The sequence below is a fragment of the Lepisosteus oculatus genome, chromosome 6 (assembly GCF_040954835.1).
Source record: "Lepisosteus oculatus isolate fLepOcu1 chromosome 6, fLepOcu1.hap2, whole genome shotgun sequence".
Taxonomy (NCBI): Eukaryota; Metazoa; Chordata; class Actinopteri; order Semionotiformes; family Lepisosteidae; genus Lepisosteus; species Lepisosteus oculatus.
The window spans coordinates 3,973,941-3,989,153 of NC_090701.1; the positions used below are offsets into that span (position 1 = coordinate 3,973,941).

General features: G+C 41.0%; 1 protein-coding gene across 1 annotated transcript; it reads left to right on the forward strand.

Annotated features, from left to right (window-relative positions):
- Positions 1-1,429: 1,429 nt before the first annotated feature.
- Positions 1,430-11,065, forward strand: LOC102693956 (glucosaminyl (N-acetyl) transferase 2 (I blood group)). Its single transcript, XM_015354635.2, has 4 exons — positions 1,430-1,555; positions 4,259-5,311; positions 8,237-8,323; positions 10,077-11,065. The coding sequence occupies exons 2-4, from the start codon at positions 4,378-4,380 to the stop codon at positions 10,265-10,267; spliced, it is 1,212 nt and encodes a 403-aa protein (XP_015210121.2). The 5' UTR covers positions 1,430-1,555; positions 4,259-4,377; the 3' UTR covers positions 10,268-11,065.
- The last annotated feature ends 4,148 nt before the right edge of the window (positions 11,066-15,213 follow it).

Sequence of the window (15,213 nt, forward strand, 5' to 3'; positions counted from 1 at the left end):
ACACCAAGCAAACCCATAGACCAGGAATCTCTAGAAAAGTCGGAAATTGCTAGTCCAGCAGCTTGTGTAGGTCATTGCTTTCTAAAGAATCTGCAACTCACAACCGGCAGCCCCCTGAAGCTCAGCAGGTGTGAGCCTGGTCAGTACCTGGATGGGAGACCTCCTGGGAAAAACTAAGGTTGCTGCTGGAAGAGGTGTTAGTGGGGCCAGCAGGGGGCGCTCACCCTGCGGTCTGTGTAGGTCCTAATGCCCCAGTATAGTGTGATGGGACACAATACTGTAAAAAGGCGCCATCCTCTGGATGAGATGTAAAACCGAGGTCCTGACTCTCTGTGGTCATTAAAAATCCCAGGGCATTTCTTGAAAAGAGTAGGGGTGTTACCCCAACATCCTGGCCAAATTTCCCACTGGCCTTTACCAATCATGGCCTCCTAATAATCCCCATCTCTGAACTGGTTTCATCACTCTGTTCTCCTCCCCACTGAGAGCTGGTGTGTGGGGAGCGTACTGGCACATCATCCAGGTGGGGCTGCACACTGGTGCTGGTGGAGGGGATCCCCATTACCTGTAAAGCGCTTTGAGTGGAGTGTCCAGAAAAGCGCTATATAAGTGTAAGGAATTATTTGTAATAGTAGTAGTAGTAGTATTTAAGATATGGAACAATTCCACTGTGACCAATTTAACAGGTGGTTTGTTATATTAAGTCATTTAAAGATCATCAAAGTCTGAAATCTGTTCTTCTGTGCTTATTAAAAAGTTCGCTTCCTTGATTCCTCAATAGCTCCCAGGTGTTGCCAGTCTTTTAAAAACAGGCCAGCTGGATTGGAGCTAACCAGGACCAGGGTCTCTTCTGGGTCCAGCCCTGGCTCCAGTGTTCACAGAAAGCATGCTCTAAACATGGAATAGTTAATAGGAAACGTGAAGAACCGGACTTCCCCAGTTCCTGGCCATGAGGCAGAAATACTGTGAATAATTGTTAATAATTAGTCAATCACACTTGGGGATTTTACAATACATTCAAAAAATAATTTAAGAGACTGCCAGAAACACGGCCAGTGTGTCATAAGTGTGGCTGATGGATTCATCGCCTTTTTGTTTTCCTTATTTGCCTCCATCCATCAAAATTCCCACTGCAGGCAGGGTGCTTGAGCAGAGAGCTGTTTTCTGATGACTGTGGTTCCTCTCTGGGCTGTGGACCGATCCGCACTGGACTCACACCTGCTGCACAGACACACACCTTTAGGGTGCTTAGATAAAATACACACAGACACACACACATTGTAGCACTCTCGGGTTCACGTGGGTATGAGCCCCTCCCCACCTGCTGGGGACTTGAACCCGGGCCTCCGGCGTCACTCAACACGGACCCAGCCAGTTGAGCTAAAAAAAAAAAAACCTTTCGTCAGCCCGACGGCTGCGGTCCCTGCTATTCACAGGGAAGGGCGGAGACGTCACCGCGCTCCCACAACCTGCAATGTCGGCCGTATGCGTTACAATATGATAACGGTTCATCAGCCAGGCTCTTCACAGCTGGGCACTGCATAAAGTGAAACAGGTAAAGTGCATTTTTTTCATCATTTGTTAATGGGGTTTTGCTAGTGGCAAATGTAGGAATTTAAACGTATCCACTGCATGGAAGATCCCGGTTTGTGGCAGCAGGTGCCCCCCCCAGCACACATTAATAACCCCAAACGATCCAAGGGGATTCCTGCCTTTATTGATACGGTTTGTTCAAAATAATAGATCATTCTGGCGATTAAAGAGGGCAGCTGCTATCATCTCTCTTCTACTTTCATAACTACGAACTTGTATTGATCACACTCCCGTTACTTACTAACCCGCGGGCGCGCACACACACAAAGTACTGCCAAGGGAAGAGACGCACGCTGTCGGCCGCGGGACGTGGTGAGCTGCTTCACCCCTGACGAAGGCTGCACAGCCGAGGCGTCGTGTCGCTTTTTCACGGCAACGTCCCGGTGCCCCGAGGAAACCAGGACTTTCCCCCAAAATCTCTTACGGAGTTTTTTTCCCCTCCAAATTAAGACTTATTCTGCTTTTCTTGTGTGTTTTGTACGTCTGTGGGAGAAGCCAAAGACAAAGTTCCACAGCAGTGGACAATAAAGTATCCCTCTTTATCTCCACGTCGCTGCTGCACTGCCGTATTACTATTTCCTTTCAGCAAGACATCAACCTTTATCTAATCCTTTGCAGCCTACGTATGCTGATGCAGCTGCCTACTTCCAAAATACACACATAGACTTTCTTTTTTCAAAGCATTTTTACTAAAGCGAAGAGTATTTTTGCAAAGAAAAACATAAGTAAACAGTATGCCCAGCACTGGGTTTCAAGACAGACTCTACAACCAGCATGTGTGCAGATGCAGAACAGGTTCATGTGTAAATGTCCCAGCAAAATCATTATTAATAATGTCATTAATAATGATGATTAATTATTATATCACTATGAGTTTGTTGGCTGAACTCACAGACATACATACAAGTGGAAGGCAAATCTCCTCCGAAACCTCCAGGACATTTAGTACTCTTACTTCTTCAGGTCCCTTTGTGCCATTTTCTTTTTTGAGTAACGGTAGTTTACTCAAAAAACGTTTTGTTTTATAGGAGGTATTGTTTCCTTCTGCTCTCGCGTGTGAAAGCGCACCTGTTCTCTCCAGTGACGTGTGCCTTTAAGGGTGTACGCAACAACAGTAGGTTTCTAACCACTGAGAATACATTTCTCAACTGTTCGTGAGTATACACTGCCTTCTCAACTTCCTCTGAGAGGATTTTTACCACTGATTTTAGCTCAAACATGATTAACGGTTACAGAGGTTTCTTCTTACTGTTTTCAGTAAACAAGGGCCTCAGTACGGTCTCCAGGAAGCCATGTGCCACCGCCCAGTGGTGTGTGTGTACTGCATACAAGCATGTACAGTATATAATACAAATTTCATCTTTCCAGCCACCCCTTGAATACTATTCAAATAAGGCCACACCCGTTTGGAAAGCACTAAAATGAAACTTACAGGAGAAAATGAAAGTTATGTTTAAATGTTCTGTTTATTTCATTTGTTTACTGTGGTTTACATTTTAAAGTGTAAAATTAGTATTTTCTTTCATAACGGTGTTAATCACTAATAACAGATAATAATCTATTAGATAAACAAAGGCTTCTGAAAATCTTCTAGGTCTACCTCTAAGCCAATATTTTAGAATAAACAAATTAAAAAGTTAATTTATCAAAAGAAAAGAATGCAGACCAGTAATATACGTAGCTCTGAAATGGGAAGCAACAAAAAAGGACACAAACGATGAAGAAACTGAAGGGAGTTGTCTCTTTGTAGGTAATATTTTAAATGTATCCTGTCCTTTAAACAATCAATATTAAATAGTTCCTGAGTATATCAGCCAGTAAAAGTGTAATCCTTTCAAGCATAGATTAAGACTCACCGTATATATCAGATACCACTGGACTTTGCCTGGGCTTGCTCAGCCCAAGTCTACCCTGTCATGTACACAATATGAGGATCACTGGGATAAATAAACCGCATTGACAAGTTTCTCATGCAGGTGCCAGTCGAGGCAGTCTTTTTATTTCTCAAGAAATTCTGAAAATAGTTTTTATTTATAAAGAAGGTAATAAGAAAATGAAAAGTCCTTATTGCCAATGTATCAAGTTATTAAGATGTCCAAAATAGTGCTTTGCAAAACATTATTCATACTTGTTCAGCTGGGTAGCTGCGTCAGCATGCGTAGGCTGCAAAGGAACAAGTAATAGGTTTATTCCATGCTGAAAAACAGAAGAAGAAAGAGAACACAACGTTTCAGCCGTGGAGCCTTCTTCAGGTGTGTGTTACTTGTTCCTTTGCATTATTCATACTTACCTTCAGTTACTGGCACCTTAAAACACTCTCACTTCGACTGGCTTACAGAAAGAAGATCTTAAGGAGTGAGCGATTTTAATGTAAATCATATATTGAATTTAACAACCATTATCCCTTTCTGAAATGCTTCTTTACAGAAACACAACATTACATTTCTAGGTTCAAGCCCTTAAGCACAAACACAGCATTTTTCTATAAATGTGCCAAAACCATGTCAAGAAGCCTGAAACATATTTATGGTATATCAGCATGTTATCATAAGCAAATAGTTTCTTTTTCGAATGCCAATGGTAAGCACAGTTTTGTTCTTGCACAGCAAACTCATTTCATCTGATGGGTGGTGCTAAAGTTCTAGTGTTCCATTTATCATTTCAGTTTGTAAAAAGAAACCTAACCTGGGACATTATTCAGGAGAGAATCACAAAACCGCATGACTGCCTTCGAGAAACAGCACTACAAGCACTAGCTCAGAAGGTTACTTTTTAGCATAGAAAATGCTCAGACAGCTCCTGAACATTCGATTACTTTTCATTTTCACTCTTTGTGGTCTCGTCACTGTGCTCTGTTACTGGGGACAAACTGCCAATGACACCCAGAAGCCGAAGAAAGGCGAGTGGTCACAGGAGTCGGAGAGTTTGGAGAAAGCTTGCAATGCCATTGTGCGAGGATCAAAGCAAGAGACAGAATGCAATTTCCTGCGACCCCTTCACTTGAATATCTCGTGCAATAAATACATCGCCGACAATCACTTCATAACCAAAACATTGTCTTCGGAGGAAGCAGCATTTCCCTTGGCTTATATCTTCACCTTACATAAAGAGTACGAAACTTTCGAAAGGACATTCAGGGCTATTTATGCCCCTCAGAACGTGTACTGCATTCACATTGATGAGAAATCTCCTGTGGAATATAAGATGGCTGTTGAAGCTTTGGTAAATTGTTTTCCCAATGCTTTTCTTTCCTCTAAAATGGAGCCCGTTGTTTATGCTGGAATATCCAGGCTCCAGGCTGATGTCCACTGCTTGAAGGACCTGGTCTCGATGAATGGTCCATGGAAATATGTCCTTAACCTCTGTGGACAGGATTTCCCCTTGAAGACAAACCTTGAGATTATCCGACATTTAAAGACATATAAGAACAAAAACCTTACCCCGGGAATTCTCGACCCAGCCCACACCAATTACAGGACACAGTCCGTCTTCCGAGAACGCCTTGATGCTCACGGTTCTGGTGTTATCAGGACATCCAAAATGAAATCCCCTCCTCCTCACAACCTCACCATTTATTTTGGCACTGCCTACTACGCATTAACACAGGAGTTTGCCCGCTTCGTTGTGGAAGATAAAAGAGCGACAGATTTGTTGGAATGGTCGAAAGACACCTACAGTCCTGATGAACATTACTGGGTGACCTTAAACAGACTTCCAGGTAAGCACGTTCTGAAAAGCAGTTGATAACAGATAACGCAATCTGTATAAACTTCTTATTTCTTGAATGTAGAAATAAGAGATTACTGACAGAATGAAGCATGTGGCACTAGGCATGGAATGTTAACTGCAAAGTGCTATCCCCACCGCGATTGTGTTTCTTGTTTTCCAGAATAGTCTTTCCACCATTGCAATGGGGATACTACGGGTTCTGCTGAAGATGTGGTTTCTTCAATAGGCATTAAGAGTTTGTGAAGCAGATGAAAACACCGATTGGAATTTCCTGATACAAAGTGCTGTGTTACTTTTTAAATCTTTTATGTGTTTTTTTAATCAAAGCGTTTCTGTGCTAGCAAGCGCTCATGAAGATTGAAAAACATTTTAAAAAATTATCTACAAAAGCGTGAAACCACATTTCTACTTATATTAATATCATATTATATACTAATATTTAATACCTTAATAAACTGCTCAACCAAATCAAACAATTTTGTAACTATCGTAGAAAAAAGAAAGTAGAAGTAGAGGTGTTCATACTTTTCTTTCTGAGCAAGGAATGGGCGATCGGTGGAGATGAACGCGAAAGAATCCATTTTGAAAAATCGTTATTATGAAAATATCTTTTAAGTTAACGTTTTAAACCAACACAATAACTTTCATTTAGTAAACAAATCACCTTTTAACCTCATGTCCAGACCCAGTTTAGCATCCCAGTCATACTGTACTTTAGTGAAGCGTAACTCGTCTTTCATTCTCTCTGGAGAACACGCTGTGGCGGGATTGACTGCCCAGTTCACTGGCGAGCGGCAATGGGCAAGCTGGCACTGAAATGACGATAGATGCGGTTAATGATTCCTCAGAGAATATTTCTCAGGTTGAGAGAACACCTGACACAAAGGTTGACTGGCTCACAATAACGATAACTGCGAGCGCTGTAGCTGAACACGCCACCAAGCAATGTTGCAGGTACGGGTTCCCCATCCTAACCCTGGAACAACGGAGCGCCGCCAGTAGCTGAAAAAAAATTAGTATTTTAAAATGAAAACGCGTCTCTTCTATTTTTATACTTTCCTGTTCTGTTTAATTATGAAAAAAAAACAGTAATTCCCTGTCACAGTTACAGAGGTTTGTCAAGAGAAAATGGTTGCAGTAGTATTCTAACTACCGAAATATTATGAATGTTTCCGTATTGTCCTGTGTCATTATTCTGAGAAGAAGGAATCGCTTCCCAACATATCCTCCCCTTGACATTCGTTTGTTCTATGTTAGAGTTCCGAGGGCTTTGCCCTGGTGTTTAAAGTCAGTGCCTCTAAGCCATTTCACTTTTCCTAGGCAAGTTATTGTGTGAAAATACCTGGAGGTTTTTGTTTTATAAAGGAAGGCTGGCTGTTTAAGAATATTTTTTTTCTATTGAAAATCTGCTGCTCTTTCTTAGATCTTAGATCTTCAGAGAGAGAAATCAGCCGTTAATGATGTCCTGGACATGATGCTTGTTTTGAGCTTTTCACAACTTGAATCATATTTTCTTTCTACCGGTGTTGAGAAGTCATTTTTGGTGTAGACTGCAATCTGAATGGAATTTGTAATTCATTCAACGATAGTCTTCGTGTTTCACTTTGGACAAACGCCTCATAGCTCTGACAAGCCTATTAAAATGCCAGAAAAAAAACCATAGAAAACAGTTAATCATCTTGTTTTTAAATCTGTTGTTTACAATCTATGATCTAACTTATAATGTTGATATTAGGGTAGCACTGAACAGCACAAAAGTCGCTATTCAAATTACATTCTGGTACCACTATGTCGATGCAATACAATTTACTGAGAATTACTCTCATGGGAACATTTTAAATGTTTCCTTTATAAAGGGGTTTAAATCAAATGAACTGAATATATCAGTCAGTTGTAGAAAAATAAATAAAACTTATATTTATTTTTTGTAGCTGCACCAACCTCTACATCACCATGCCTCCCCTTTTATGTAAATAGAAAAGATGACTCTTGTGAGAAACTAAAAAACATAAACAGAATTTCTCGCACTTCAAAGATGTGTAAAAGGTGTGCAATTGTGGTGTTGAAGAACTGTGGTATTTCCACATTATTGTTTTAATACAGGGGGAGTCAACATGCTTTCTAGGTCTGATTAACCTTTTAATGTTTCCAGTAAACCTGGGAGGATGTGACTCTCCTGCACCAAGGCTCCAGACCCCCGGATTAGGTCAATACATCCTCTCGTGGGTACTTTGATCAATTAGGATAAAAAGCAGAACTTAAAATGATCTAGGATCCCAACTTAAGTGCCATTCTCCTGTTTTGGCCTTCCTAGTCTATTTGAGGGAAACACGAAACAGCAGTTAGGGTCAGGAATTGTAAGGGTAATGCTGTGGGTTCAAATTGCAGGTTGCGTACTGCTGTTGCACTCTTGAGCAGGGTACGGTCCCTCACCAAGGCTGCTCTAGTAAAATGGTCTGCTGAAAAAATGAATAGGAACCGGAGTTGCTTTGGCTAATAGTATCAGCAAAGCACATGCAGCATTTGGAGTTGATGACGGGTGGCATGGTGGTACAATAGTCAGCACTGCTGCTTTGCACTGCTGGGGCCCTGAGTTCAATTCCTGGGGAGCTGTCTGTGTGGAGTTTGTATGTTCTCCCTGAGGTCAAGTAGATTTCCTCTGGGTGCTCTGGTTTCCTCTCACAGTCCAAAGACAGACTGGTATATTAATTGGCCCTGGTGTGGGTGTGTGTGCCCTGAGAGGGACTGCCATCCAGGATGTCCTGTGGCTTGACAGGATGGGTTCCGGCTAACGGGTGACCATGCATTGGATAAAGTGGTTCGAAAGCCAGCGTATGGGAGTTGATGATATTTGCAGGAATGTCCTCTTGATTATTTATATCTGTCCTCACAATGTCTCTTTTCTTGATTGCAGATGCTCCCAATTCTATGCCAAACGCTAAGTGGGAAGGATGTACAAAAGCCATTATGTGGTCAGATCAACAAGGAAGTGTTTGTCATGGTGAGGACTAAACCTCTGGCTGTGTTAGAATGTGCTGGGTGTAGAAATGAGCACGTAAAGGCTATTTGCACAATGAATTACGTGGGAAGTAGGAAGAAGGAACACAGAGCTTTGACTGTTGAGTTTTTACAGGTGTGTCACATTTGTTTACACCTGACACAGCTCCCCACTCAATCCCCTCTGATGTAGTATAGGACGTATTATTTAACCAGCAACAAAATAAACATCAGGTGAAATGGTCTGACCTTGATTTTCATATCAGTACAAAGAAAGTACTGTTTTCATCTTACTGTTTTAGTACTTATGAAGTATTACTTATCATTATTAGTTTGTTGGCTGAACTCACAGACATACATACAAGTGAAAGGCACTCAGCTGCACACCATTGTAGAGGGGAATACTAAATTGCTCTAAGTAATTAAAACTTGTGACATTTTATTTGCACTTCACTTTTTACACTGAAATGTCAAAGGAAAACCATAGTAGCACAAACATGTTAAAGAAACTTTAAATGAGATACAATATGAAATCACTAATAGACAATATTCCTTGCCAAAAGTTCCTGCAAGTCTTCACACATTTTAGTTGACTAAAATGCATGCAGACACCTTCACCCATGTTTTTCTTTCTGTATAGTATTTAACCCTGTCTTCACTGCTTAAAACATGCTGACAACAAAATGTACAACACTCCATATACAGTACATCACTGATGGAATGAAAAATGTGGTGTTGTATCAGCAAACCCTGGAACAGAATGTCAGACTATCATTTTGTCAGCTGTGGCTGAGCCGTAAGTGGGTCATGCTGCAAGACAACAATCCTAAAAATACAGTACAGTGCAAACAGATCTACAAATCAGACCCCACTGAAACGTATGGCAGGACATGCAGCAATCACCGACTGTAAGGAAGAATGAGACACAAATCCTAAAAGCTGATACAGTGTCAAATAATTACAGAAAATGTCTAGTTGGCATCGCTGCTGCTCAAGGAGGTGTCACCAATTATCTACGTGTTCACAGTCCTGTTCACACAAGGGGATTTACTGTTGGATCATTTTAAAGAAATAATCCAAATATATCTCATGTATTTGTTTTATACATGTATTGAAATTATCTTGACCCTTTATAAAGACTTTTGTGGAGGTCTACGTACATATTAGGTCTTAAATACTATATATGAGAGTAAGGAGCAGCCTTAGGAGCTCCTAAATGTTTTCTCTGCACTGTAAATCTCATGACTTTTCGACAGCGAGTGCAGAGGAACGCAGGCTGGCGCAGGCTGGTTGCTGAGGAAGGGTTCATCAGTGAGTGCCAGAACCCCGGTTGTTTTCTTTTTTCATGTGTCAGCCAGCAGGCACAGGGGTCCACCAGATCCAATGTTGAGAACCCCCGTTCTACAGAATACGAAAAAGCATGCAGTACAGTATGTTCATAGCCTAGAGCCTTTGATTTACAGTATCAGAGCCACATTGCCTTACTCTAAAACCTTGTTATGTGTTGTTATTTCTTCTAGAATGAGTGTAAGCTGATGTGCTGAAGCAAAAGAAATGTTTGTCACAGTAGATTCATCGTGACTCTTCCCCTTCTTATGTTAAAGCTGTGTTGCACGATGAAAGACAGGTTTCAGAGATCGCTGAACTTCCCTTCTTTCATAACATCTGTTTCCTGAATTGTTGTCCTTGTCCTTAGCAGGATTTATGCCAAAGGGGGCTTCCTGGAAAGACTGTTTTTTTTTATTATTATGTTCCAGGGCGCTATCAGCGACAGATCTGCATCTATGGCACTGGAGATCTGAAGTGGCTGAGTGAACATGAGTGCATGTTTGCAAACAAATTTGAATTGAACGCTTACCCACCCACCCTGGAATGTCTGGAGCTGTGGTTGAGAAAGCGTGCCCTTAACCAGAGTGAAATTGCTGCTCACCCAAACTGGTATTTCTAAAATGTTATGTTACATGTAATCATCTGTGGTGGGTTTTTGTCACATTACATGCCTTTAACCTTGATGATGGCCAGTTCCGTTTGTCACTTGAAGCTTGCTTGTGCTTCACTAATGAAGACAGTGAGCAGCATCTCAGTTCTGCTGTTTAAAGATGTAGTGTATGTGCAGGAGGCATCACATTCATTTTCCAATTGATCATTGAGACGGTCAGTTCCTTAGGTAAAATGGTATTGTTTGCAAGAGAATAGGGATGTGTGATCACAACAATCGCATGATGCTGTAATTAAATACATCAAAGAAAAAAGAAATATTGAAATCATTAATAAGAGTCTGTGCAACTCTTCCCTCCTATATACTGACACTTGTGTTGCATCGTTGTAAACCATTACTTAGGTGCTAGCCTGCACATGTGAAGCTCAGGGGAACTGCTGTTGTTAATTTCTGACTACTAAGAAATTTATATTTTCATATATCCATGACTTTTATACTTAGAGGATAAATTCAGTGCTGGATCTAAAACATATTAAATATAACCAAAGGGTTTACCAAAATATGTTGGTGATGTGTTGCATGAGAATATCTGTTTCCAGGTTAAGTGACCAAAAGCTCAAATTGGTGATTGTTGGTGTAGGTTGGAAAAGAAATCTGCACTTTCTGTGTACAGTTTTCTGTTTTTCTACATGTCCATATAGTGTAGGTGATTTTAAGGTTACCTCATCAGACAGAAGGGAGTGTACCAATCACTGCAATGTACACTTTCTGATTGCTGACATTAAATAAATAAAGATTTTCTCTCCATTGTGTCTGCAAGATTTGACTATTTGTCATCACAGCTTAAATATTCTGCTACAGGTTGGTCAGGAGCAGCAGGTTCCAAACTCCTCATATATGTTTTGTTTGGTTATGCAACCAAAGCACACAGTAGTGGGAAGGTAGTTCATTCCCTAACTGTGTTCCCACTGGTTTGAATTACAGAAACCAATATAAAAAAGTAGCTAATACATTTGCAGAAAAGGAGGCAGCTCACACTTACATTTCTTTAATTATGCACTCTGGCAATAGCAACTATGAAGCCACCAGAAAGTCACACTGAAATCTCTCTCCATCCATCAATTTTCTAACTTTATTCAAGATGGAATCACAGGGGAGCTGGAGCCTATCCAGACAAGGCTAATCAGAGACTACAATAAGTTAAAGAGTAACAGGTATCTAGAAAATAAGGAGGTATAAAAGTCAATATGCAAATACATATAACTACAGCTACGGGTGAAAACAGATCAATTACTGATGTTGTATTTTGTACAAGAAAGATAAAACAGAAGGGACTGAGTTCAGTGTGGCTCTAATGAAGATCTTTGCCATGCATATCATTATTTGAGAATAAGTGACAAAGCAGTGATACTAGTGTCATGGGTATACTGTATATAGAGTAATCCCAATATGCAGAAAATGCAGGAAATATAGGTGACTTTGCCACCAATCAATTTTAAGGTGCTAGGACCCTTCTTCCCGCAACAGATTCATTATATCTTTCAGTGCACCCACAGGCCAGCACTAGACAATTATGCTGTATATGTTTGTTTTTTATTCCTCACAATTAAAATGGCTCTCATGGTCTACACAATACACAAAACACAGTAAGAAAAGTCTCCACAAGAGACATGCACAGAGAAAAACAAATGCACTCCATAGTCTCTAGCAACCAAAACCTGCAGTCTAAGACAAACCGAGGGCACACTCTCGTGAATAAAGCCCTGTGCAGTTTCCTGGGGCAGCTCCTCTTGCTGAAGAAAGAGACGAGACTCTGCGCAGTCCCTCGATTGCCCATTGAATTCTGTCTGAGGCTCACCTGTCTATCTCCCCTTCCTGCCTGGAGCTGGCGGACTGGACTGGGGGCGAAGGAGTGCTCGCGGGGGGGGGGGGGGTGGGGGGGGCTAATTAAGGAACCGCTGATTGGGTGAAAAATCTATGAATGTGTCGTTCAAACTTTGTTGCCCTACTGTCAGCACCGGTACGCTCCTGGCACCAGCGGTGGGTTTATGATACACAGTACCTGTGACCAGGTAAGAACAAAGTTGGAGCAGACCACTTGCTTGACTTGACACCCGCCAGTTACCCTAAAGTGGTAAGATCGCTGACCTTGGTTACTGGGAGAAATCCCGAGAGAAAATAAAACACACCCGACCTGATGAAAGCACAGGACAGGACAGAAAGGCCATACAGAGAGTTGTGAGGTCCGCACAGAAAATCACTGGGACTGAGCTACCCTCCATCGACCGGATATATCTCAACCGCTGCCACGACCGGGCTCGAGCTATACTTCGGGACCCAATTCACCCTGGCCACGATCTGCTTTCATCCCAGGGTTCTGGTAGGAGGAGAATAGATTCAAAATCAGTTTCTTCCCCCAAGCAGTCCGCATCAGAAACAGCTCAAATTAGCACCTGCACTTTAAGGTACTGCACTGTTTGCACTATGTCCTGTCTTGGCTGTATTATAATGTCTATTGTCTAAATTTATTGTCCATCTCTGTCATTTGAGCCTATTTTTTTTTCTCTAATGTTACTGGGTATAGCTGAACGAGTAAGCTTGTTGTATATGGCACATAAAGAAATCTTGAATCTTGAAACAGAAAGTGGAGGAAGCTGAAGGAATATGAGAATGTAAGTAGTGAGGAGTAAGGGCAGCTTCTGCACTGAGACAGAAGTTCATTAAAAATTAATACAAAGTTGGGAAGGACTTTGATTGTGAACTACTGATGTGAGGAGTCCTGGAATTCCATAGCGGCAATGGGAAACAGCAGCGTGCTGTACAGTCTCTGCGAAGAAATTATAAATCACAACGAAAAGACGGATGTGTTTGATCACTGTTGTAAACAGTATTACAGTTAATTAATGATGTATGTAATAAGTGCTGTGCAGAAAGATCAAATATTGACTTGGAGTGTAAGAACAGAAGATAAGCGTTTTGGTACAAAAAAATGTTTTCTTTGAGGAACAGAGAACAGTTCTGTTCACACTTTCTACAAATGATTGTACAAGCAGTAGTCAAAGCAACTTCATTTTCAAATTCTCAGATGATACAGCTGTGCTTGGCTTAATGCATAGAGGTAGCAGCTCATCTGTGCACATGTCAGAAATCCAAAGGTTTGTGCAATGGTGTGACAACAATAGCCTAATTTTGAATGCTAAAAAAACAAAAGAGTTTTCAGTCCCAGAGCAGTTGGTGATCACTCACAGGTAGTAATCCACAACGAACTTATCACTCAGGTTGATTCATATAAGTACTTAGGTGGACACATAGACCATAACCTGTGCTGGTCTACTCATGTTGAGATTGTTTGCTCCAAAGTTCAGCGGTGCTTATATTTCCTGCGAAGACTAAGAGTGTTTGGGGTTCGACTGGAAGTAATGCTACTCTTTTACCGTGCTGTAAGTGAGAGCATGATCAGACATGGTATTTCAGTGTGGTTTGGTAATCTATCAGTTCATTGCAAATTAACCGCCTCATCCAGACAGCTTTGAGAGTCATGGGAGTGAAACAGCACCCCTTCCTGCAGACAATCTTTGAAAAATCCATAATCAAACAGGCAGTAAAGATTATATCAGATCCTTCCCACAACCTCAACTCTGAATATCAACTTCTTCCTTCAGGCAAACGCTTTAGGGTTCCCAAATGTAAGTCAAACGGATACAGACATTCCTTTGTTCCACTATCCATTAAAGCTGTCAATGCAAATGTCAAGGATAAACTCAGTTTTGACTCTTACACCCACCTGAGTGCGACATGTTTTGTGATGTGTTATAAATGTTACATGTTGCTATGTGTTATACTGTACATGTGCAATAGAGTGATGTGCAATGTTTTTCTTATGTGTTGTAGTAGTATAATGTGCAATGTTTTTCTTTTCTTCTCTTTTTTTGTATTCTATTTAAATGTACAGGAGTGCTCGGTGTCCATAAGAAAATTCCCCTTTAGAGCACAGCAAAAATCTTATCTTATCTAACATCACAAAGGTTACAATTAAACCGACGTAAAAATGAAAAAAAATAGATCTTTGTGTTAACTTGAGCATGGAGGTGAAACGGATGAACCCAGACTTCAAACAGAACCAGAAGGAACAGGACTGTGTTTCTGGGATGTTAAACTGGCATTAGAGTTGTTGAAGAATATGGCTCTGAAGATGTGAACTAGTAGCATATGTTCTGAAAAACAGAAGCAGGCAGCTAAATAAGCTCGAGACATTAGGGAAAATAAGAGGCAGGGAAACAGGATGAGTGGAAGTGAGAGATAAGCTATGTCACACACACTGTACTCACACCGCCAGCTGTGAAGAGAGCAGGAAGGAAAGATCTTAACGACGGCCCAGGAGCGATACAGGCAGTAAGGAAAAAATTAGTAATCACAGTGCACACATTTTTAGCAAATGTACTAGAAATAACAAAATGGTTGAGATACAAACAGTACAGTATGTGCACAGACGGAATATAAGATTAAAGCCCAGGTTGACGTGACATTTCAGGAACGAAGACACGGGGTCCATTTTGCCCTAACCCATTTGTTAATGTTACTGTAAATCTGTAAATGTACCACACCTGATTTGAAGTTGCTGTACTTCACCACATTGCAACATCTGCCATTATGTCCAGGTTTAAACTGACAGAGCACAGTCTCATTTCTTCCTCACGGATAGCTTAATACACAACTGTCAATAAAACAGTTTTTGTCAATCGGCATTGCGCCATCACCAGCACGTCTGAACCCCATTTATTCAAATAAGATGAATAAAATAATCTCTAGATTTATTAACCAATGCAGGATGTATTCCATAGGAATACAACTTCAATGTGCATTAGACTCTTAATGGGGAATTAAGCCCCCCGCCCCCTCCTAAAACTTGCACATTAATAACACAACCCAGATCACAATAACAGATAGAACATCTT

Coding starts and splice junctions, on each gene's coding strand:
- LOC102693956 (XM_015354635.2), top strand. CDS start 4,378: ATGCTCAGACAGCTCCTGAACATTCGATTACTTTTCATTTTCACTCTT. Junction 5,312..8,236: donor GACCTTAAACAGACTTCCAG/GTAAGCACGTTC, acceptor TCTTGATTGCAG/ATGCTCCCAATTCTATGCCA. Junction 8,324..10,076: donor ACAAGGAAGTGTTTGTCATG/GTGAGGACTAAA, acceptor ATTATGTTCCAG/GGCGCTATCAGCGACAGATC.